The sequence below is a fragment of the Musa acuminata genome, chromosome BXJ2-7 (genome assembly GCF_036884655.1).
Source record: "Musa acuminata AAA Group cultivar baxijiao chromosome BXJ2-7, Cavendish_Baxijiao_AAA, whole genome shotgun sequence".
NCBI lineage: Eukaryota > Viridiplantae > Streptophyta > Magnoliopsida > Zingiberales > Musaceae > Musa > Musa acuminata.
This window is the reverse complement of record NC_088344.1, coordinates 9,726,710-9,751,073: the sequence shown is the minus strand read 5'-3', so window position 1 is coordinate 9,751,073 and position 24,364 is coordinate 9,726,710. Positions and strand designations below refer to the sequence as shown.

At 46.8% G+C, this 24,364-nt stretch overlaps 4 protein-coding genes across 5 annotated transcripts; 2 read left to right on the top strand and 2 right to left on the bottom strand.

Annotated features, from left to right (window-relative positions):
• The first annotated feature begins 6,458 nt into the window (after positions 1–6,458).
• On the top strand, positions 6,459–11,855 carry LOC135617114 (uncharacterized). Of its 2 annotated transcripts, none has more exons than XM_065117043.1 (4): positions 6,459–7,000; positions 7,083–7,504; positions 8,845–8,955; positions 9,679–9,888. In XM_065117043.1, exons 1-4 carry the CDS (start codon positions 6,793–6,795, stop codon positions 9,727–9,729), a joined length of 792 nt encoding a protein of 263 aa, XP_064973115.1. In that variant the 5' UTR covers positions 6,459–6,792; the 3' UTR covers positions 9,730–9,888. The 2 variants fall into 2 exon arrangements, with proteins under 2 accessions (XP_064973115.1, XP_064973114.1); XM_065117042.1 differs by lacking the exon at positions 9,679–9,888 and adding an exon at positions 11,276–11,855 and having other exon boundaries at positions 6,464–7,000.
• A 513-nt stretch (positions 11,856–12,368) lies between these two features.
• LOC135617111 (protein PHOSPHATE-INDUCED 1-like) lies at positions 12,369–13,561 on the bottom strand. The gene has a single exon (XM_065117040.1). It carries the CDS (start codon positions 13,507–13,509, stop codon positions 12,565–12,567), a length of 945 nt encoding a protein of 314 aa, XP_064973112.1. The 5' UTR covers positions 13,510–13,561; the 3' UTR covers positions 12,369–12,564.
• A 1,149-nt stretch (positions 13,562–14,710) lies between these two features.
• On the top strand, positions 14,711–16,099 carry LOC103991515 (protein PHOSPHATE-INDUCED 1 homolog). Its single transcript, XM_009411002.3, has one exon. It carries the CDS (start codon positions 15,022–15,024, stop codon positions 15,970–15,972), a length of 951 nt encoding a protein of 316 aa, XP_009409277.2. The 5' UTR covers positions 14,711–15,021; the 3' UTR covers positions 15,973–16,099.
• A 395-nt stretch (positions 16,100–16,494) lies between these two features.
• LOC135617112 (protein PHOSPHATE-INDUCED 1 homolog) lies at positions 16,495–17,679 on the bottom strand. The gene has a single exon (XM_065117041.1). It carries the CDS (start codon positions 17,600–17,602, stop codon positions 16,664–16,666), a length of 939 nt encoding a protein of 312 aa, XP_064973113.1. The 5' UTR covers positions 17,603–17,679; the 3' UTR covers positions 16,495–16,663.
• Positions 17,680–24,364: the final 6,685 nt, after the last annotated feature.

Below are 24,364 nucleotides of genomic sequence, written 5' to 3'. Positions count from 1 at the left end.
GGAAGGCAAAGTTCTACATGCTAGTTATAGGTGTCCTGTAAGTAATCACGTGAGTGATGACACGTGTGATATGATACGTATTTTTTTTACTTATTATATTTTGATATTTTTATCATTTTATATTACTTGTTAAATATATGCATATATATTGTGATGTCCGTGATCATGATAATAAAACCGATTCGCTTTTAAACACAGACCCTAAATAATCCTGATCATAGGTTACTTGATAGGAACATCGAGATAAGCATGACAAGATGATGAGGGTCTTATACCATAGTAACTACATCCATGACATGATCCATTATGTGGAAGGCAAAGTTCTACATGCTAGTTATAGGTGCCCTGTAAGTCAATCACGTGAGTAATGGCACGTGTGACATGATACCCATTGTTTTTACTTATTATATTTTGATATTTTTATCACTTTATATTACTTGTTAAATATATGCATATATATTGTGATGTCCGTGGATTTATGCAATGAGAATCGGATCGTGATGAGATCATGATAATAAAACCGATTCGCTTTTAAACACAAACCCTAAATAATCCTAGTCATATGTTACTTGATAGGGACATCGAGATAACCGAATAGACTGGTGTACTGTATACCCGTCCATATGATGGAGGCAGTTGGTCTCATAGCTGCTCGTGTGGAAACACTAAGGATACAGTGCAGGTGCTCATTGGAGAATGAGTTTACTGATTGATCCGCTCACGAAATATTAGATGGTTAATGATGCCTTAATGTCAAACAGCAATTGCGTAGTCCTAGTAGTGTATCTGGTCTTTAGACTTGAGATACCAAGAATGTTCTGTATTAGTACTCCACTCTTTGATACCGGACTTATAGGTTTTGAAGTTCCAAATCTAGTACAGCCGGTAATTGGGAGTAGTAACCAACCTTACGAGGGCTATTGAGTGTCGATAGAGGATCATCCACTCTCGGTATCATGAGAGGAACATCCCGTGTGTTCTTGCTCATACGAATCCTTGGCCAAGGCCATTCGGATTGAAAGAGAAAGTTCTCCGGGAGAATCTTATTAGAGCGAGACTCGAGGAGAAACCGTATGGGCCTAGCAGCACCATGTCTGATATATGGTCTATGGTTAAGGGACTATAGATATACAGTAATTGAGGATAGATATGTCCAAAGGATTAGATTCCCCTGTATCGTTTGGGGACTACGGCGTAGTAGCCTAGTACGTTCGTAGTCGATGAGTTGAGTGAATTATTATGAAGATAATAATTCACTAAGCTAGAAGGAGTTCTGATATATATGACTCACGGTCAGCTCGATATTAGGCCTAGAGGGTCACACACATACGATAGGTGTTGCGACGAGTAGAGGTTCGAATATGGGATATCCGCTGGAGTCCTTATCTTATTGGATATCCAATAAGCTCCTGAATTATTGGATCCAATGGATGAGATCCAATAAGAGATTATTGGGTAGAGACCCACTAATCTAAGAGGCTTGAGTAATTAGATGGAGATCCAATACCCAATAGGGCAGGATCCATTAGGGTTAACTGGGGGCCTCTATAAATATGGGGGAACTAAAGGCCCATAGGCTGTGGCTTCGAAGTTACTACCTCCTATTCTCCTCTCCCCTTCTCCTCGTCAAATAGCATGCCTAGAGATTTGAGGAGCGTCATTGCAGCCCTACTATGTGGATCACCGCTAGAAAGGAGGACGCTTGACCTCCTTCATCCACTCTTACAGATCTACATGGATTTAGGGATATACAATCTTCATATGTAACATAATTATCTCACACATGGTTTTCTATGTCGCGGGTTTTGCGCACCAATCTACTCACGACACCGAACACATATTGGGAAATTTGGGGTTTTTATTTTATGTTCTTCCGCTACGCATGTGATGACGCCCTAGATTTCCAACATTGGTATCAGAGTCAGGTTGTTCGTATGATAGATTGGTTTTGAACTGCATGTGTTGTGTTTTGGATAAGCTTTTGACGTCAAAATCGTTAACACAATAGCAAGAAAGGGCAGCAATTGTTGCTGCCCTCGCAGATGGCAATGCTGCCATCTATGTGTAGGCCAATTGCTACCCTCGCAGATGGCAATGCTGCCATCTACGTGCAGGCTCTCGACCGACGGGCTGCTGCAACAACAGCCACCTGCGTACGGGCACTATACGCGCAGGTACGACTACCTGCAATGGCACCCGCAAGCAGGGCCATAAGCATGGTTACTGCCTGCACGCGAGCATTGCGCCAGCGCACAAGGGTGACGCCTACCGTCGTTGGGCCCGCGCACGAGCCCTAGCATGCATGTCATGGCACGTGTGACATGATACACATTCTTTTTGCTTATTATATTTTTGACATTTTTATTACTTTATATTGCTTGTTACATATATGCATATATACTGTGATGTCCGTGGATTTATGCAATGGGAATCGGATCGTGATGAGATCATGATAATAAGACCGATTCGCCATTAAACGTATACCCTAAATAATCCTGGTCATAGGTTACTCGAGAGGGACATCGAGATTGTTGAATCTTGGATTTTGATGATGAAATCAATTGATGTGTTTGTGATCTAATCTACGTTTTGAGTGACGCAGGACTAGCTTCGATCAGGAAAGACAATTAAAGCAAGAAGAATCAATGTTGGGCCAGAGTTGAACATGTTAGAAGATTGGACGTCGAGCCAGAGGATCGGTCAATGTGTCGATAGAAGGCTTCGTGCCATAAGTTCGGGTATCGAGCCTAGAAGAGCAGATATTGCACCAAGGAGATCAGAGTTGCGGAGGTCAACATGTCGATTAAGCAAGAGGCCGCAAAGGAGGACGATGCGCCGAAGGATTAGACGAAGCGTCGATGAACCAATGACATGCCAGACAACATGTGATTAATGCTTTGTAATAATTGTCTAGATCAAGTTAGTTTAGGTCTAATTGAGTCGACATTGGGATGAAACAATGGCAACTCAATTAGGGGCCAATTAGGCTCGAATTGGGGATGTTTTGGGCCAAGAGAAAGGCCCATTCAGTGACCCAAAAGTTGGGTCAAGCGGTGGCACCGCTAGTGGCTTAGTCACCGAGGCACAATCTCCAAGACTGTGTCAAGCGGTAGTACCGCCCAATGTCAGGTGGTGGTACCACCAATCTGGGCGGTGATACTGCACGGACTTAGTCTTCCAAACTATGTTATGTGGTGGTACAGCTAGACTGGGCGGTGGTACCGCCAGGACCCGGGAAACCCGAGATGAGACCTTTTTTTGCTCTAATTTTGAAGTCATTTGGGTTTATAAATATCCCAACTATTCCTGCATGGGATAGCAAGAATTGAGCACGAAATTGAGTTGAAAAAGGGGGAAAGAATACTTGAGAAAAATTAGGAAACTCTCTTAGGATTCATGATCATTTCATCCTAGTATTTAGAAGTTCGTCTAAAGGGAGAAGTGAGGTCTAAGAAAGAGAGGCTTGTATGGGTTGTCTCCTAAACCCGTGAAATGGAGAAAGAGTGTAAAAGTGTAGTTAATCTTTGTCCATTGAAGGAAGATCATTAGTAGATGCCGGTGGCCTCGACGGAAGAGGATTCGAGAGTGGATGTAGATCACGACGATCGAACCACTATAAAACTCGATTTGCATTTACGTTAACTTCTTTACTTTCGTTGCAAACTGCTTTACTTATTTATTCACTACACTTACGTACGCTTTCAAGTTAAACATTGTCGAAATGATTTTATCGTACGAAGATTTCCGACTCAACGTAATATTATCGTTGCACTAATTCAACTCCCCCCCCACCCCACCCCACCCCTCCTCCTCCTCCTCCTCTTAGTGCTGACTCGATCCTAACAGAGATAACCAAATAAACTGGTGTGTTGTATACTCGTCCATATGATGGAGGCAACTGGTCTCATAATTGCTTGTGTGGGGACACTAAGGATACAGTGTAGGTGCTTATTGGAGAATGAGTTTACTAATTGATCCGCTCACGAAATATTAGATGGTTAATGATGCCTTATTGTCAAACAACGATTTCATAGTCCCAGTAGTGTATCTGATTCTTAGACTTGAGACACCAAGGATATCCTATATGAGTACTCCACTTTTTGATACCAAACTTGAGTACTCCACTTTTTGATACCAAACTTTTAGGTTTGGAAGTTCCAAATATAGTACAGTCGGTAATTGAGAGTGGTAGTTAATCTTACGAGAGCTATCGAGTGTCAGTAAAAGATCATCCACTCTCGGTATCATGAGAGAAATATCTTGTGTGTTCATGTTTAGACAAATCCTTAGCCAAGGTCGTTCGGATTGAGAGAGAAATAGTTCTCCGGGAGAATTCGATTAGAGCGAGACCGTATGGGCCTGATAGTATTATGCCCGATATATGGTTTGTGGGATATTAGATGGTTGAGGGACTATAGGTACACGATAACTGAGGACAGATAGGTCCAAAGGATTGGATTCCCTTGTATCGTATGGGGAATGCGGCGTAGTGGCCTAGTACATTCATAGTCGATGAGTCGAGTGAATTATTATGGAGATAATAATTCACTGAGCCAAAAAGAGTTCTGATAGATATGACTCACAGTCATCTCGATATTGGGTCTAAAGAGTCACACACATATGGTAGGTGTTGCGACGAGTATAGGTTCGAATATGGGATATCCGTTGGAGCCAATATCTTATTGGATATCCAATAAGCTCCTGAATTATTGGATCCAATGGATGAGATCCAATAAGAGATTATTGGGTAGAGACCCACTAATCTAAGAGGCTTGGGTAATTGAATGAAGATCCAATACCCAATAGGGTAGGATCCATTAGGGTTAACTGGGGGCCTCTATAAATAGGAGGGAACTAAAGGCCCATAGCTAGGGCTTCGAAGTTGCCACCTCCTATTCTCCTCTCCTCTTCTCCTCCTTAGATAGTAGGTCTGGAGATTTGAGGAGCGTCATTACAGTCTTGTTGTGTGGATCATCGCTAGAGAGGAGGACGTTTGACCTCCTTTATCCACTTCTACATATCTGCATGGATTTAGGGATATACCATCTCCCTAGGTAACACAACTATCTCACACGTGATTTTTTGTGTCATGAGTTTTGCGTATTAATCTACGCACGATGACGAACACATATTGACAAATTTGATATTTTTGTTTTATATTCTTCCGCGTGATATCGTCACGGATTTCTCTACACTATATAAGCCTCTAATAGCTGTATACTATGGCTCTCATCGTTAATGTGAACCTCTCGTCACACATTCAGGAGTATGATTGGTTGTCCTGAGTGCCTATAGTTAATTATAGGAGAGAGATGAATCGAGGCAAGCTAGCCTCTTGGTTCAATCAATTCCTTGGAGTCAGAGAAGGTCAAGATCAACAGCAAAAATTCACTTTTTTGCCTTGAGGAACAGCCCTGGGTAAGATAAGCCTAAAACTAAACACACACAGTTTACTAAATACATACAGAAGGAAAGAAGCAAGGAGTGGTGAGCTGAGTTCCCTTCATCTGCCCCGGTGATGGCACCTGGCTTATTCAAACCACACACCATGAAGCATCTATTTGCCTTTTTCTCCAAAGCTGCGGGTCAATAGGTGATTGATAAAGATGTATTGCATTTTCACGTTGCTTGACTGAAATAGCTTCTGTCTCTTCTCATGTTTTCTTCAGTTTTCTGTCAGGGAAATGGTTCAAGAGTGCCATTTCTTTAACTGACTGAAGTGATGAGTCAGATTTGAAGGTGTTAATCTCAGTATGCATTGCTGGTCAATCTCATTCTTCCAATCATGCAGGATAATGGCATAGGATTAGCCTTTTTTTCAAGAAATAGGCTGAGAGATTTCTTGTGAGACTTCTACAGAACTCAGATTTCTCATTACCTCTGTTGGATTGAGTTTTTCAATACCTTGTTTCCAGTTACTTCCAAGGAGGCCACCTGAGTTGTTTCTCTAATGTTTAATAGCCAGAGAGGTGAAGTGAATCTTTCTGTGATCGACAGATGCTTCAAAGTGGTATTGCCAGAATTTGCTTTCAGTTGGTGTTTAATCATCATGATTTAGCTTTCCATAACTTCAATTAATGGTTTCTGGTCAATTCATGTCGTCAGAAATAGATATAATAAAAGATCAAAAAAAAATGTGAATTGACTAGAAAGTATTAGAAAGATCAAAATATGCTTTTGAAATATTATAATATTTTTGATGTTATAAAATAACCTGATATTTGTACTGCTGGTTGATGTATGAAATCCTCAATGTATTGTGCCCTTTAACTAACTAGTATCTGAATCCGAATCCAAATCGGATTCGGATTTATTTTCTTTTACACTGCAATCTATCCGAAACCCAGTTAAGACGTATTGGGAAAAGATTTAATCCGCTACCAAACCCGTACGCGACTTACAAAAAGCTTATCGAGCAAACAAGTCAACGAGTCATTTAGCGTCGCATTGAAGACGTTATTTCCAGGCTTCGTGTCCACAATGTGTTGCTCTATGATTTGATCCACTGGTGATTAAACAAACACTGAGATCAATCTTGAGCTAAAGCCAACCGACCTGTTGGATCGTGGAACGGACGCTGTGGCATCCGTCAGCTCGCTCAAGAACTCAGGTTGGAATCTTACGGAAGAGGATTTATCTTCGCTTCCACCCCCGGTTTGCTCCTCCCCATCACCCCATCCTCACCGAAACCCTAGCTTAGCTTCCATTGCCTCCTCCGATTCGATGCCTGCCCGTCGGGACTCTCGCCAAATCTGAAGGCAGCGCAATCGATCGAAATCTCTGCCGCAAGTGATGACGATCGGTGCCGCCGCCGCTTGCCGTCCAAGCCCATCGCCCGCGCTTCGTTACCATCGAGTTTATTTTGCCCATCGAGTAAAGTTCGCTTCTTATCCCACTTCTCCGACATCTTTCTTGCTGGCCAGGCACTCGTTGCCACTCTACGGGGCAACTGTTGCGGGAGCAGGGGCATCCCCGTGGCGAACTGGGGCGTCCTTGTCTGGTACTACAGAAATTTTTTGGTCCCAGCTGTTTCCCTGCCCAAAAAAAAAACGGAGAAAGCTTAAAGATTTGATCTTTTACAGGTGAAGATTTTAGTCGGAGTCCGTCTAGAGATGTTCGGAATCATCTGATCTTGGATCAGATTCTTTTGGTTACTGAAGTTCTCTGCATTGCACCTTCTGTTATATTTTCGATCGGATGTCTCGTAGGTTCCGTCCTTCCAGGTGCATCCAAGCAATTCCAGATATACCTGAGTAACAAAGTCTTTGTCTATCAATACTTCTTATTGGTTGGGGCGGTGGCAGTTGGAAGCTTGATTCGTTGGAGGCAGATCTGTATGTTGAATGACATCGGTACTGGTGCTGATTTGATTAGGAGGATTGAAAAGATGGAGGAGGAGCTACGGAGCTCAGCCACAATAATTAGGGTGCTGTCCAAACAGCTTGAGAAGTTAGGGATTAGGTTTAGGGTCACTAGGAAGGCCTTGAAGGAGCCAATTGCTGAGGTAATAATCGTATTCGGATTTCAGCTGCACTTCCCATTTTTCTTGTATTCTTTTCTTTTTTTTTTTCCTGAGGTCCGGAGTTTTTTTCTTATTTGTTGAACTCCTGACATTATTAGTTTGTCATACAATAACAGCAACAAGTTGTAATGTCCTAACTATTTGGATCAGTTTTTATGGATATTTTTTCACCGTTGATCTTTACATTGAGCTAATGTCCTAGTTAAATTAAAAGCAGTCAAATATATTTTATTGCTGCTGGTAAAATTTTCTGAAGCCTCTCTAACTCTCCTTGTATAATTAATCCTTATAGGCTTATCTTGTCTAACTATGACATATAAATGTCTTCTTTAAACATGTCCATGCAATTTTGACTAGCTGTATCTTACTTTAGGTTCTGCTGAGGTATTTCTAATTGTTCACAAACAAAAATATTTCTTAGTGTATACTTTGATTACTAATCTCAATACCAATATCAACATCCTCATCTTAGCTATAGTATATTTTTCTACATGTTTCATAATTGCCTTATATGTCAATCCGTAAAGGACAGTTGGCATTAAAATTGTCTTATGAACTCTTCTTTTCAAACTAAGAGCCATAAAACAGTTGCATAGAACTCTTGATATCCCTCTTACTTTAGACAACTTGATTTCAGTTCAATCTCTTCTTTTCTTGAATAATAGAGTTAAGATACCAAAAAATTTTACTCAGCAATTTCTTATCCAACGGTCTTAACTTTACATTCAAATCTTCTAGTATTACTAAAATAGTATCTCATGTTTTAGATATTAGTCTTCCCTAGTCTAAACCCTTCAGCTTTGAACATTTTGTCTTTAGGACTCAAGCTTAAAATTAATTCCTACTAGACTATCACTAACAAACAATATATATACGACAAAGTCTAGCATAGACATGACTAGTAAGTTTGTCTGTTATGAATGTGAAAATATAAGAACTTAAATTTGATCCTTACTGTAACCCTGTGGTTATAGGATATTCGTTAGCTACATTTTATAAGGTCCTAATACTACTATTCTATCAAGTATTTTATTTTTTTCCATCAAAATAATTTTTGAACAGCCTTTTCTTTTCTAAAACCCATCGTAGTAAATCTATATAAACTATATCGTAACCTTTTTTAAGTTATTAAAAGTTTTCTTCATCTATATATTTTTCACTATCTCAAATCATTAGCTTCAAAGTTTTCTAATTATAAGTTCATCAGCTATCATTTTCATCTAATAGCCGAATTTATTGGAAGTTCAGCATATTCTTGTTTTCTCTATAGTAATCCTGTCATTTTGTTATATATGTGTTGAAGTGTAAGTGGTGTGCTGCAGACTGCAGCTTTGGCACAAAAGAACTCAGAGGCTACTCGAGCACTAGCAATGCAAGAGGATATTCTTGAGAAGGAGCTTGGTGAAATTCAGAAAGTCTTGTTGGCAATGCAGGTAAGTCTTCTTTTTACAAGACTAATAATTTACTAGTATGTTGTGCTGTTGGATTTACAGCAGCCATTTACATGGCACTCATGACCTTGAGCATTACTTTAACATTGATTACTTAATAAGCCAACTTTTGTTAAATTTTGAAGTATGAACCAGATGTCTGTTAATTTTCCATTTTTCGAGAAAAAAAATCCGGTAAATCCTCCCAATTATAAATTTCTTTCAGTTTTGGTATTGTGCTATTTGCATAATTTCTCTTTCCTGTAGCCAACAAGGACATCCAACCATTGTGCCTTTTTCTGGTAATTATATAACATAAAAGTGTCATCGCGGTCTCATGGTTATTATATTTGATGTGAGTTAATGCATTTTGACTTTATGCTATAGATTAAGAGTAATAACTTGTTCCATCATAAAGAAGAAAAGAAAGAAAGAAATAACAATGACTTGTAAGAATCGCAGATATTCACAAATGTCGCCATATATGCACTGAATATGGTATTATTGTGCTTATCCAAGTATATCATAATGTGAAACTGCAAATGCATGCTTTCTAGCGGTCATCTTTTGGCATTTTTGGTCTTCTATGATATCTTCAATTTATCACCATTTTTGCTCCTTGAGATGTCTTCAGTATGTCCAGATATTCAATTTGACCATATCACAAGGTATCAAATATTTTGCTTTGTGACTTACAATCTTTTTCAAACATTTTGGTGGATTCAGATGGAACTGGCATCTCTTACTAGAAGGGGCTGTTTAGTCACTCACATCTAATTTATGCTGCAAATGTAATTGCAGTCCAATTGTAAATGCTGGAAGTAGTATTGCAGGATGAGTTGCTTTTTTGGCCTGTAATTCTGTATGCAAGTAGTTTTGTTTGGTTGTTCGATCCCAGTCCCCTTAATCTGATCCAGCTGATCTTGTCAATCTCTATCATAGCATTCCTAGTCGATCCCAATGCCAATTTTGTGAAGTATGCTCTTTTATTATGATTTAGTCTGCGAATCAGCCTCAATAATGTTCATCAAAAGAAAAAGAAAAAAAAAATAGAAAATAAGTTGAGAATTGATGTCAATGCTTATATGTAAAGGTGGTGAATTGTTGTTAAAATGCAGTTCTTATATTTTATAATTGAAGTAGTGGAGAAAACACTATTTATGCTTCCTGTCTTTAGATTACAATGATAAGGTTCACTGAAATGTGTTTGTTCTAATAAAATCACAGCAACGTCTTATGTTGGTCGTGTGAGTTGGTTCTATGATGGTAGACAATGAATTGTAACTCGTGTACCTGGTCGCTAGCATGGAGAAAGAGGTCTTCTTGAGGGTCAAAACTTAAAACCACCTTCATTTATCCTATTTCAAAGCTGTGGATGAATCCAATGTGTGTTCTTGAATACTTTGTGACATGAACATTTAATTCACTGAGGTGGCTGCACTGAGCCTAATTGTCTCCTAAGACATAATTTTTCAAATATAGACAGTTACGGACATGAAATAATTGTGACAAAGATGAGATGCTGTGGTAGTTATGTACTCAAAGAACAAATCAAATCTCGATGGATGAGCAAGCTATAGAAAGCTCAAGACTAGTGCTACCTCAGGAATTCATACAGGAAACCAAATAGAATTAGATGGCAATGTATGACAAAAAATATATTTGTCCCTGCTAACCAGCGGCTCGCTACTTATGGGAGCACTAGGAAGGAGGGAAGAGTTATATAGCGTTGGATGAGTCTAGGAATTTCGTGAGAGAATGTAGCACGAAGATAATTATAGGTTTGACTGACTTCTGATAGTTTGCATAAGGTTTGATGGTCATCATTCATGAACACCAAATGTCATGTATTAGACCAGCATCAAATTTGGTTTTCTAGTCTTCTTTTCTTTCTCATTTTAGAGAGTTCACCTTGTGTTGCTGCATTTCCTACATCATTAAGGACATCTAAAACAGACCAAGTCACATCTTATCATATTAAGAACATCAAAAACAGAACTGGGTCAAGGTCATTGTCTCATACACATTATTTCACGTATTTACATGAAGCTATTTGCATTTGATAGGTCTGTTTCTCTCGCAATCCTAGATCACTGGGTCTTCCTGGTAGATAATCCTCATTTTAAAGCTTAGCTGGGTAAGCCCTGAATAAATGGATAAACAGATGGGAACTTGTCCTGTGCTGTAACAATTGCATGTAAAATCAAATTTCTAAAATTTTTGGCTGGATAAGTTGGTGACTTCTTTATGATTGGATATCTAATGTAAGAGAAACTTTGGTCTTGCTCCAACGTGTTTTCATGTTAAGCTCTTTTATATGTAGGAACAACAACAAAAGCAGCTTGAGTTGATCCTTGCGATTGGGAAGGCCGGGAGATTATTAGATAGCAAGAAAGATTTTGTGCTTGAACAAGATAGAGCTGGAACTAATAGCTCAGTTCCTGAAAGGAAAGAAGCAAAAGAGCTAGAGTTGGAATCAGAAAAACATGTTGGGGACACACAAATGAGGGCCTAAGTACCAGTCACTGAGATTTTCTTATGTCAAGGCTTCAGGTAGACATTTTTTTTAACATGACATTGGAAAAGTTTAAAATGATTTCTTGCAAAGATTTGAACCAATACTTGGTCAAATATCAACAGAAGTATCTTGATCTATATCACATTTATGCGAATTCCAGTGTTAAAATCCGAGGCGTAAAGTTAAAGGGTTATCATTTTGCTTGAGATCAGCAATTATGCATATGTTACGGTTGTGAAATTTGTGAATCCTCTTTTTCTGAGGCGGGACGTCCCAAGTTAGATTGTACAGAATTAAACCTGCTTGAACAAGTGACTCAAAAGAAAAATGCAATGTGTTCTTTTTTTGTATTAATGTAGTGAAAATATTACGTCGATTGTTTCAAGGCACAAAAGTATCATTCAGCCTTAGGTTTGGCACAGACATAAAATGTCGCAAGTTATGTGACATTCTGCATTCCATCTTTTCCTACTTGTGATATTTGCCAAGACATTACATCATTCTTTCATGTGCTCCTTCAATAGCTTCATATAAATTTACTATTTCGGTAAGATATGACATGGTAAGGATATTTTTAAATGATGTCTGAATCTTTCTGAAGAAAATATTCTGATTCTTTTGAGTCTTAATCCATTATCTGTGTTTGTTAGCTTATAAAGCATAACATTTAGGCCTTGCTTGCACTACTTTTGTTATGTTTCTTGAAAAAATATGCATAACAATAGAAAACACTCTTCTTTCCATCCTGATTATTTAAACAGCTGTTCTTGATGTCACTTGTGTCAATAACATGCTGATACAAGTTTTCATGGCCTTTAATTATGTCATTCTGCCCAAATTCAATGATTTTAATTATCTATTATGGTTCACAATTATTCCTATTCTTATAGAAGATTGATGAAGATTAAGTTAATATGGTTCCATTGCGGGGTGGGAGACCGGCAAGCAGCTGCATACATGAGATGAAAACAATGGCGGTGTCGGAATTGAAGGAGAGTTTTAAGAGGTCGGCACGACAGCGCCACTGAAAGCAGTAGGAACAGTAAATGAATCAAAGAATCACATTATTCTAAGTACACGTAGTCATCAGCCTCCTAAACCAGCGTGGAGCAGGTTGACGTCGACGGATCAAACAGCGCCGGCACCAGGTACTTTCTCCCGCGGACGCCGTTCGCGTTGTAGCTGGCCCCGGTGGTGGCGTCCACGAGCAGGTCGCCGGCGTAGCCCGGGTAGGCTCCCTTCCCGTACACCCCCGGGCACGCCGTCGCCACCTCCAGTGGCGCCTCCCTCGCCCCCTGAAAGAATCCGTCGCCGAACGGGTTGGTGACGGTGCCGGCCACCAGGGTCGCCAGGTTGATCACCATGCCGTCGACTCCGACGTCGCCGTTGGGCGCCACCAGCGGCGGCGTCTGTGGCCCGTACATGGGCTGGTGGAAGGGCCACGCGCACCGGCCCGGGCACTGCTCCGCCGAGTTGCCCACCCAGATGTAGGTGGACCCGGTGTTCCGGTCGGAACCGTGCAGGCCGCAGCGGCTCATGCAGAAGCCCTCGACCGCCACGTCCTGGGCGGTGAACACGAGCGCGATTCCACCCTTCTTCGGACCGGCCCTGGCGGCCAACTCCGGGATCTGGGACGTCTTGAGGGACTTCCCGAGGGAGCACTCCTCGTCCGAGACTTGTTCGGCCAACACAATGTTGGTCGTCTTCGTCTTCTTTCCGGCTTTGGCCAGGTAAACTTTGTCGATGGTCTCCCACCACTGTGGGACGGAAGGAGTCAGTGGCTGCAGTCGAGTTTGGGAGCTCGGTGTAAGGGAGAGTAGAAAGTCGGAGATGATGGACTTCTGGGTTGGGGTGAATGCCCCGTACCACATGATGGAGATGGCGATGTCGCCTTGGAGCACTGCACCATTGTGGTACGTGAGGAGTTCCGATGGCTGTTCAACCAAGCTCGACAGTACTCTGGAGCCCATGTTGACTTGTGCCAGGCTCACCAGAACCAGTAGCAGAACGGTGGTTTTAGAGACTAGGAAAGAAGCCATACCGAAGAAGATGAGAGTACTTGTTGATGATGAGTGGAGGTCACAAGAGAAGGACCATATTTATATAGGTTAAAGAGACCAGCTCCACGCTCACAAGGAAGCTTCATCTCAGCTTCCTGCAATATTTTTTGAATGGGACACCTGGGAGACATGCATATAACTCTCCTGTTGCTATCCACAGAGCCTGCTTGCAGCAGTAAACAGGTTTTTAAAAGCTGAGGAATCTTATAAAGGGAATTGAAAGGGGGAGGCCGGTCACGTAGATTGCGCCGCCGATTTATGGTGGGTGGCTAAGATTTGCATGTGATGGCGGAAGGTTCCCATCAGGTACGAGTGAGATAGATGAATGAACCAAGCCATAGCATCCTCTCTTCAAAAGGCTCGGTGGTCCAACATGATGCTTGTTCTCTTGGGGACGATGAATGGATAACGATGACACGCAATAATAGTATATAAAGATGGCCATACTTGGCATAGGTACCTAGGACTAAGATAGGGGGTAGCTACATATATAGAGGGTGGATTAAATAAGAAAGCTGTCAGCCCACACTAGTTGATGCCATGGCCATTAAGTATGATGTGCACCAATAATTGTAGCCTCACTAAAGAACATTGTGCGTTGTTAATACACCATGTTTACAGCCTCCACTAGACACGCTGCCCCGCCATTGATATTCCCATGCATTATTCAACGTGACAGCTTTACTCAACCGAGCTAAGTAACATTTTAATCCCTTGTTGCAGCTGTCCGAGAAGATGCTGCAGTCGTCCAGAAGCGACGCGTGCAAAGAAATAAAAGGTCAGCACTCGACAAATGTCTGCTTTTGTCTGCTAGGAGGAGCCCAGGCGACACTTAGAAACCTCTCTCTCTCTCTCTCTCTCTCTCTCTCTCGTTCTTTGGTTTTCTGTAATGGGGGGACGAGAGGAGGGGGAAGGGAAGAGCTGGCGACAGGTGTCACGTGCGGCCGTGCAGCTGTCACTAGATTCCCATCACGAGATCGCCATGACAGGGACTGGACATACCATTCCAGTCCGTGCAACGAAGAGATAAGGCTCTCCCTGCCTGTGTGCTGCTCTCCCCCTTTCCTTCTTTCGTTTGGTTTCGAACTCTCTCGTTCTCTCCTTCGAGCTTTGTGCTCGCCTTTCTTCCTCTCTATTTCTCGTGGACCGGAGGCACACCGTTTCTCCAAATTGCCGAGTGACGGAAATGCCCTCCAAGGCGAGCTCACTCGGCGCGCACTTTATGTGGTATGTACGTCAAAATGGATGACACACGTAGTCCAGCTAAACCCCGACGCATGGTCCGCGTCAAGCCCCTGGTTGCGCCTCCTTTACGCTTGACTCCCAGTCTTCGCGTCACCTTCCCACAACTGCTCATTTTTTATGCTACCATTCAGGAACCGTGACTCTGCCTACTTGGTATAAGAACCCCATCATTGGGTTCGTAGTACATACCCATCACTCACACCTTTCCTTCTCTTCTGGTTTCTTCTGTAAACACTGAGAGCTGCAATGGGTTCTTCTTCCCTCGGCACTCATGGTTTTGTTCTTCTTACACTTCTCTTCGCTGCGTCTCTGTTCCAGCGCTCCTTTGGTGGCAGAACTCTCAGTGCCTTGGTGGAGGAACAGCCACTCGCCATGACCTACCACAAGGGTGCTCTACTCACTGGCAATGTCTCCGTTAACCTCGTCTTTTACGGCAAATTCACAGCTTACCAAAGAGCCATCATCTCCGACTTCGTCGCCTCCCTCTCCCCCCTCCCCCGCCGGAAGCAGTACGTCGAGCCGTCGGTGGCCACCTGGTGGAAGACCCTCGCCAAGTACTACGCCACGTCGAGGACGCCGTTGCCTAGGCTTCGCCTCGGCAAGCAGGTCCTCGACGAGACGTACTCCCTCGGCAGGTCCCTCCGCGACTCCGACCTTGCGAAGCTGGCCGCCAGGGGGGCGCCGCGAGACGCCATCAACGTGGTGCTCACCGCGGAGGACGTGGCGGTTGGGAAGTTCTGTATGAGCCGGTGCGGCTCCCACGGGGCGTCGCCCCGGTCCAGGGCCAGCGGCCGGTTCGCCTACATCTGGGTGGGCAACTCGGCGACGCAGTGCCCCGGCCAGTGCGCCTGGCCCTTCCACCAGCCCTTGTACGGGCCGCAGACGCCACCGCTGGTGGCGCCCAACGGCGACGTCGGGGTCGACGGCATGGTGATCAACCTGGCGAGCATGCTGGCCGGCGCCGCCACCAACCCGTTCGGGGACGGCTTCTTCCAGGGACCGAGGGAGGCGGCGCTGGAGGCGGCGACGGCGTGCCCCGGCGTGTACGCGAAGGGGGCCTATCCGGGCTACGCTGGGGACCTTCTGATGGACCCCGCGACGGGGGCCAGTTACAACGCCCATGGGGTCCTCGGGAGGAAGTTTCTGGTCCCAGCGCTGTTTGACCCGTCAACGTCCACCTGCTCTACGCTGGTTTAACTATGGGACGATGATAACCACATCCATCTGCATAAATCTATGTATATAACGCGAATGAAGTTTTGTGACATAACACTTGTGTTGTTGTAATTATAATTATATATATATATATACCTTGTTCTATTTACTTAGGACTTCCAATATAGGATTTTGGGTGGTGACTCAATTGGACAGACAAGGATTTTGTCACAGATTTCTTCAACATCTTCGATTTAATATCAACAAAATCGTGATTAAGTTGCTTTAACATTAGATTTATTATCTATAACTTGAAAAAGTTAATCCTTTAATAAAGTAGAAAACTCCTGTTTTGACCCTTAATAAATATGGCATAATGCAATGCATCCTGCCATCATGGAAAATATATATTTTCGCTATCGTTCTTCCTCCTCTATTATTACAATGTATTATTTGTGGATGGAGGATATGTAAAATGGTCGAACTGTTGATCTAAATGGTTGATGTCTGAGTGTCTAATTTCCAACGTCAATGCGACATGAATCATCATCTTACACTGAAAAATTATAAATTACTAAAGATTTCATTGAACAAATGAAAGAATTATTACAAACTATAAAGCTAAGTCACTATGTGTCCTCCTTTCTTCATCATAATCTCGTTGTTGTATGGAGAATGCGTCGAGATTAATGTTCCAGCACCAACACTTCCCTCTCTCTGAGGCCACCCACAACTACACCAAGGTGGAGCAGGATGAGGTGGACGGGTCAAAGAGGGCGGGGAGAAGGTACTTCCTGCCGCGTGCCCCGTGAGCGTTGTAGCTGGCCCCCGTCACGGGGTCCACTAGCAGGTACCCCGCGTAGCCCGGATAAGCCCCCTTCCCGTAGACCCCCGGGCACGCCGTCGCCGCCTCAAGCGGCGCTTCCTTCGGCCCCTGGAAGTACCCGTTACCGAACGGGTTGGTCGCCGTGCCGGCCAGAAGCCCTGCCAGGTTGATGATCATTCCGTCGACACCAACGTCTCCGTTGGGAGCCACCAGCGGCGGCGCCTGAGGCCCGTACATCGGCTGGTGGAAGGGCCAGGCGCACTGGCCGGGGCACTGCGTCGCCGAGTTGCCCACCCAGACGTAGGCGGACCGGCCGGCGCGGGACCGTCGGGACGCCCCGTGGGTGCCGCACCGGCTCATGCAGAATCCCTCCACAGAAACGTCCCCGGCCGTGAGCACCACGTTCACGGCGTCCCGCGGCGCCCCCCTGGCGGCCAGTTTCGCGAGGTCGGTGTCGCGGAGGGACCTGCCGAGGGAGTACTTCTCGTCGACGACCTGCTTGCCGAGGCCAAGCTTAGGGAACGATGTCCTCGACGCAGCATAATATTTGGCGAGGGTCTTCCACCAGGTGGCCACGGAGGGCTCCAGGGAGTCCTTCTGGTGGGGGAGGGGCGAGAGAGAAGTGACGAAATCGGAGATGATGGCTCTTTGGGAGGCGGCGAACTTGCCATAAAAGATGAGATTGACGGAGACGTTGCCGGCGAGCAGAGCTCCCTTGTGGTACGTCATGGCGAGGGGCTGTTCCTCCACCAAAGCACTGAGAGTTCTGCCGCCGTAGGAACCTCGAAACACAACCGAGGCTAGTAATGCGAACACTAGTGCGGTTGTAGCAGTAGCGACAGCCATCGATGGAGAAGGTGAAGGTCAAGAAGCTTCAGTGGGTGCACTGCTTTCCTCTTTGAGAAGGAGAGAGAGAGGCGACCGTGTGAGTTGAGAGAGCAGCGACGGGTGGCTTATATAGAGAGAAGCGACAGGAAGTAAGAGACAAGATCTGTGGGCCCACATCGGATGCCTTGGGACCAATGACGAGGGTGGTGATGGGGGCGTGCACGGGTACAGTCTCTTGAGAGACAGCTGGCCTAGATGCATTGTTCCCAGCTGTAACGTTGCAACGCAGAGCATAAGTAAATGCCCAAGATACCCTCACCAGAACGTTTGAAATTGAACCGCGGAAGCTAAAAGCCAGCGGAGGGGAAGGGCAGGGAAGGGAAAGCGTGTCCCGTCTCTCGAGGCGTGTAAAGGCGGGAGGGAAATAAAAAGCATAGGTGGGGATCGTGAGTGGAGTTGGAAGGCGAGGACAGGCTGGTGTTGCTCGCATTGGTCTTGGGCGATGAGCGCGTTGGGGTTGGAAGAAGAGGCAGCGGGCGCGAGCCAGCTGTTGCCTGCGAGGCGGGCACGAGCCTCGGCGCCGCTTCTCGCCGAACATTGGTTAAGCTACAGCAAACATCTGCTAATGGGCCACGGACTGTTCTTTCCCCACTGGAAAACTCGATGACCAAGCAATTGAATCGTCGATTACCACTGCTGTCGTCCACAGATCGTTTGTTTGTTTGCGATGGTTAAGCAGATGATATGAGGTTGGCTCCGAGGAGCTGAGTGGCCTTCTGTGAGGCAACAGCGTGTCACAGGCCATCGCCACAGGGTAATGCATCTCGGACCCTCGACGATTAGGTGCACGAACGGTAGGCGATGACTTCAAGGAAGAAGAGTAATATTGCGCAGATGCGTCTCTTTACAGTGTCGGATTTGCATTAACTTAGCTATATAGCTATGATCCCAAAAACAACTCCCGGTGGCTACTAATCGAGCTTGTCTGCTACTCCCACCATTAAACTTCACTTGTTTATGGCCACAGAGGCCGACAAGATCTCATCAGAAACGCTGAAAGATTAGCTGAGCTGAGTTGTCCGTATGTGATAATCGAGTGATAAGTGAGGAACCAAAGATGCCTCCCTCGAAGACCTATTGGCCTTTGTTAGGCTGCGCCGTGTCTCGTGTGTCTTCGAGAGCCTATTGGTTGTCTCGGTAGGGAGCATGGGGACAATGCAAGCATCTTGATCCTTAAGAATTGGCTGTAATGGTGGTCTTTTTAGTAGTAGGCATTGACCTGAACATTAAAACATGTATGATTGTTGTCGTCGAGAGATGTACGTGTGCAATTTTGATATCATCCACGGTCACTAAATCCTTTTTTCTGTAGCAATTCAACGAGATCGTCGAACACAGAGATCTGGTTATCCTGTTGCTATCAGTCTGGGTATCGGCTTGAGCTTGTTCAAATGGGACTTCTCTGTGTTGGATCTTTAGCGAGAACAGAGTTCACTTTTGTGTGATGTTTAGATCATAGCAAGAACCGAGATCAAACTTAGCACATGATAGGGGTAAAAACAAATTTGACGCAATACGCCACGACATCAGCCATACTTAGACGACTCACTGCCCAAGGAAGTGGGCATTAACGCCGATTTGACATGCGCCTACGTCACCCGCTCCCGGTCAACGACTCCACCGTCTGACCCCACACGCAGAGAAAGACGTCGACCGAGGCTCGCCCATACCCTGCGGCAGTACGGTTCTCTACGCTACTCCAACGGTAATGTCAGACGCCATCAGAGGTACGGCCCTACCCCTGCAAACAGGCACATCAGGTAACATCAAACCCAACTACAAATACCCAGAGTTCTAAACGAATGGGGAAGAACGGAGACAGAAGCACACCCTCTTCCACCATCCTCTCCACATCGCTAACTTGATCGTCGGAGGGGTCGGGCCGAGCTTCCGACCCGACCAGTGTGTAGGTGCGAGACGAGGTTGCCTCTTCCCCGACGCTGCGACAGAGCTCTCCCCCTGACGGGACATCCATATCACCGCGGTCGGCCACCAGAAGGACCCGAGGCATGCCGCGCAAGATCCTCGCCATTCGAACCCCCGAACAAGCCGCGTCGGCCCCGAGGCCACGGCTAAAAAAGTTATTTACCATAACAGATTGGCGCTAGAAGGAGGGCCCCCGTCCGAATGTCGAGCGACCAGCGAATCCACTTTGGCGAACCCGCAGTCGTCGGGCTGCCCACGATCACCACCCCGACGAAACATCCCCCGCAGGATGAATCCCATGACGAACACCCCGCCGCAACGTCAGAACGTTACTGGCGGTTGTTCAACGACCCGGGCTTATCACCTCCCGACGGCGCACCCGTCGGCCCGTCGCCGGTATCATCCGAGGCCTTTCACGACCTCGCTCATCAAGTCCGAGCCCTTACGGGCATGGTGCAGGCTATCATCCCGATCGTCTCCCAGCGGACCCCCCCACATGCGACCCGGCCTTCGCGGCATCAGGAGGCCCCCGCCCGGACTCACGTGCTACTTCCCGAGCTCCCCACCTCGCCTCGAAACCCAATAGCCTAGCCCGGGAGCCGGGAGGCCGAAGACACGACGAGCCGCCCCGAGCCCGAGGCTCCATCTGCCGACTCAACAAATGCCCTGCGAGCTCAGTTGCGCCTCATCAGTCAACGACTCGACGAAGTACAACAAGAAGTTCGTAAGTCAAAGGGAGAGCTTGGGGCAGACGGACAGCAAGGATCTCCATTCACCCCCGAGATACAAGATCAAGCGATCCCGCCACACTTCCGCCTCCCCTCGCTAGATGCGTATGACGGCGCCGCTGACCCAGCAGACCACGTGGCCGCTTTTCGCGCCCAAATGGCACTATACGGGACTTCTGACGCCTTGATGTGCAGGGCATTCCCAACAACCCTAAGGGGGCCAGCCCGCGCGTGGTACAGCGGTCTGAAGGCCAGGACCGTTGCCTCCTTCGATCAACTTGCCAAGGATTTCGAGCTTAACTTCCTGGCTTACGCTCGACCAAAGTCGTCCGTGGCGTTGCTCCTCGGACTCAACCAAAGGGAGGACGAGCCCCTCTCCCATTTTGTGAACCGTTTTACGACACAAATTCGGGGACTGTCGGACGCTCACCCCTCTCTGTTGATGCAGGCATTCATGACAGGCCTGCGGCCTTCCAGGTTCTTTTGGTCTCTCGTGGAGCGGCCCCCCGCCGCGGTCCCCGAGATGCTTCAGCGCGCTAGCCAGTTCATCGCCGCGGAGACATGGATGGCTGGGAAGCGGGAGGAGCATAAAAAGGTCAAGTCGGAGCCGCCCCGACAGCAGCAACCCACCGCGTCCCGGCGTAAGTTGGACAGATCCGACCCAAGGCCTCCTCTCCCCGCCTTGAATTCGTCCTGAAAAGAAATATTTCTCCATGAGAAGGGGAAGGGGCTACTCAAGGATCCTCACCCGATGAGGAACCCGTGAGAGCTCGCGGACCGTTCAAAATATTGCCGCTTCCATCGGCAGCATGGACACGACACTGAACAATGCCGTGAATTGAAAAGGCAAATTGAGGAGCTCATTCGCAGAGGGCATCTCGGCCAGTACCTCCGGTCGGACAGAGAGTTGTCACCACGCCCGGAAGGCCCCATCGAGCGATACATCGACGTAATAGCTGGCGGTCCCGCATCGGGGGGGGGGGGGGGGGGGGGGGGGCTCCATGTCGGGAAGAAAGGCGTACGCCCGAGCCGCCTCTGACGAAGCCCCCGGACACGGGCCCGAGCCCGAGATTACTTTCCCGACCGAAGTATCCGAGCAACCCGAGCACGACGACGCTCTCGTGATATCGGCCAGGGTAGCCAATGCGCATGTGAGAAGGATCATGGTCGACACTGGGAGCTCGACCGACATACTTTACTTCGACGCCTTCCAGAAGCTCGGCTTGGCTAGGGAGAATATGAAGCCGATGTGCTCAGCGCTCACCGGATTCACAAGAGATTCAATATTGCCCCTGGGAGCTATCACTCTGCCCTTAACCCTAGGGGCCCCGCCAAGGTCGAAGACGGTGATAACCACTTTTCTGGTGGTTGACCTTCCCACTGCTTACAACGCCATACTTGGCCGGCTGACCCTCAACAAAGTCAGAGCCGTCGTCTCAACCTACTACCAAACCATCAAGTTCCCGACTCACGCTGGGGTTGGGGAAGTTACGGGAAGCCCCCGAGAGTCCAGGCACTGCTACCTGACCGCTGTCTCATTACACAAGAGGGCCAGGATCGAACCACCGCCGGAGGATCCGCGGGAAACAAAAAAACTGGCCCCCCATCCCCAGCCGAGGGGATCCACCGTTGACATACCACTGCAAGAAGCTCGGCCAGACCAGACCGTCAAGGTCGGCTCGGAACTGCCCGAGCGGGAACGAGAGCAACTCGTCGGTCTCCTACGGGAAAATACCGACGTCTTCGCCTGGTCCCCATCTGACATGACGGGTGTCGATCCAGGGGTCGCACAGCATCATCTCAACATCCCACCTAACGCTCGCCCGGTGAAGCAAAAACCCAGGCGACAGTGTTGGGAAATCTTGGGGGCGACATCACATGCGCAGCGGAAGAACAAGAAAACAAAATCCCCGATTCCCAAAAAGATGTTCGTCGTCGTGCGAAGATTGTGCTAGTCATAGGTGCCCAGCAAGCCAATCACGTGAGTGATGGCACGTGTGACTTGATACAGAATCTTTTTGCTTATTATATTTTGGCGTATATCACTTTATAACTATTGCATAAATGCATATATATATATTGTGATGTCCTTGGATTTGTGCAATGGGAATCGGATCGTGATGAGATCACGATAATGAGATCGATTCACCTTTAAACACATATCCTAAATAATCCCGGTCATAGGTTACTCGAGAGGGACATCGTGATAACCGGATAGACTGGTGTGCTGTATACCCGTCCATATGATGGATGCAGCTGGTCTCATAGCTGCTCGTGTAGGGACACTAGGGATACAGTACAGGTGTTCATTGGAGAATGAGTTCATTGATTGATCCGCTTACGGAATGCTGGATGGTTGATGATGCCTTATTGTCAGACAGCGATTCCGTAGTCCTAGTGGTGTATCTGGTCCTTAGACTTGAGACACCAAGGATGTCCTGTATGAGTGCTCCACTCTTTGATACTAGACTTATAGGTTTGGCTGCTCCCAGATCTAGTACAGTTGGTCATTGGGAGTGGTAGTCGACCTTACGAGGGCTATTGAGTGTCAATAGAGGATCATCCACTCTCGGCGTCATGAGAGGAATATCCCATGTGTTCTTGCTCAGACAAATCCCTGGCCAGGGTCATTCGGATTGAGAGAGAAAGAGTTCTCCGGGAGAATCCGATTAGAGCGAGACTCGAGTAGAAACCGTATAGGTCTGACAACACCATGCTCGATAAACGGTCTCTGGGATATTAGATGGATGAGGGATTATAGGTACATGGTAACTGAGGACAGACATGTCCAATGGATTGGATTCCCCTGTATCGTCTGGGGACTACGGCGTAGTGGCCTAGTACGTCCGTAGTCGATGAGTCGAGTGAATTATTACAGAGATAATAATTCACTGAGTTAGAAGGAGTTCTGACAGGTATGACTCACGGCCAGCTCGATATTGGGCCTAGAGGGTCACACACATATGGTAGGCATTGCGATGAGTAGAGGTTCGGATATGAGATATCCGACGGAGCCCTTGTCTTATTGGATGCAGATCCAATACCCACTAGGGAAGGACCCATTAGGGTTTGACACGGGATCTCTATAAATAGGAGGGATTCACAGCCTCATAGGCTAGAGTCTTTGCTTGCCTTTCCTATTCTCCTCTCCCTCTCCACCTCAGAGTAGGCCTGGAGTCTTGAGGAGCGTCGTCGCAACCCTGCTGTGTGGATCACCGCTAGAGAGGAGGACGCTTGACCTCCTTCACCCTCTCCTAAGGATCTGCAAGGAAACAGGGATATACGATCTCCCTAGGTAACACAATCTCTATACGCAGTTTTATGTTTTGCGGATTTTTGCGCACCAATCTTCGCACGACGACGAATATCTTTTTGGGAATCGGGGATTTTGTTTTCTTGTTCTTCTGCTGCGCATATGATGTCGCTCCCCAATGATTTCCCAACAGTGGTATCAGAGCCAGGTTGTTCGTGCGAATGATTGGTTTTGAACTGCGTGTGTTGTGTTTAGGAAGAATTTTGACGTCAAAATCGTTGACGCAAAAGCGAGGAAGGGCAGCAACAGTTGCTGCCCTCGATCTGCATGCCTGCAGCCACCTGCAGCGGCGCCGCAGTCGCAGCCAGGCAGAACAGCGCCGGCGCATGCGCAAGCGCTGTGCCTGCAGCAGCCGGCCGACGGTCTGCTTGCAGCAGGCTTGCTGCCGGCGGGGCTGGCAACCCACGGGCAGAGGCGCCGCAGGGCAGCGACGCGCGACGCCTGCCGCCGCTGCTCCCGCGGGCGAAACCCCCCCACAGGGGCGGCCGCCCGGCGGGACAGCACCGCCTGCGGAGGTAGCGACGCCCGAAAGGCGAGCCCACCTGCAGCGGCAGCGCCGCCAGCGAGCGTGCCGCCTGCAGGCGAGGGCAGCGCCCTCGCCCCGCCGCACAGGCCGCCGCCAGCAGGGTGGCGGCGGCGGCAGCGGCAGCAGAAAGAGGGAATTAGGGTTTTTGGGAAAAAGACAGTTTTGCCCCTCGGAATTTGAGAAATTCTAGTTTCTGTCTTTTGTCCAAATTATGAAAATACCCTTAG

Bases quoted from the DNA above. Each gene is read 5' to 3' on its own strand.
- LOC135617112 (XM_065117041.1), bottom strand. From the start codon at position 17,602: ATGGCTGTCGCTACTGCTACAACCGCACTAGTGTTCGCATTACTAGCC.
- LOC135617111 (XM_065117040.1), bottom strand. From the start codon at position 13,509: ATGGCTTCTTTCCTAGTCTCTAAAACCACCGTTCTGCTACTGGTTCTG.
- LOC103991515 (XM_009411002.3), top strand. From the start codon at position 15,022: ATGGGTTCTTCTTCCCTCGGCACTCATGGTTTTGTTCTTCTTACACTT.
- LOC135617114 (XM_065117042.1), top strand. From the start codon at position 6,793: ATGACGATCGGTGCCGCCGCCGCTTGCCGTCCAAGCCCATCGCCCGCG. The intron at 7,505-8,844 runs GTAATAATCGTA...GGTGTGCTGCAG, and splicing joins TGAAGGAGCCAATTGCTGAG to ACTGCAGCTTTGGCACAAAA. The intron at 8,956-11,275 runs GTAAGTCTTCTT...TTTTATATGTAG, and splicing joins AAGTCTTGTTGGCAATGCAG to GAACAACAACAAAAGCAGCT.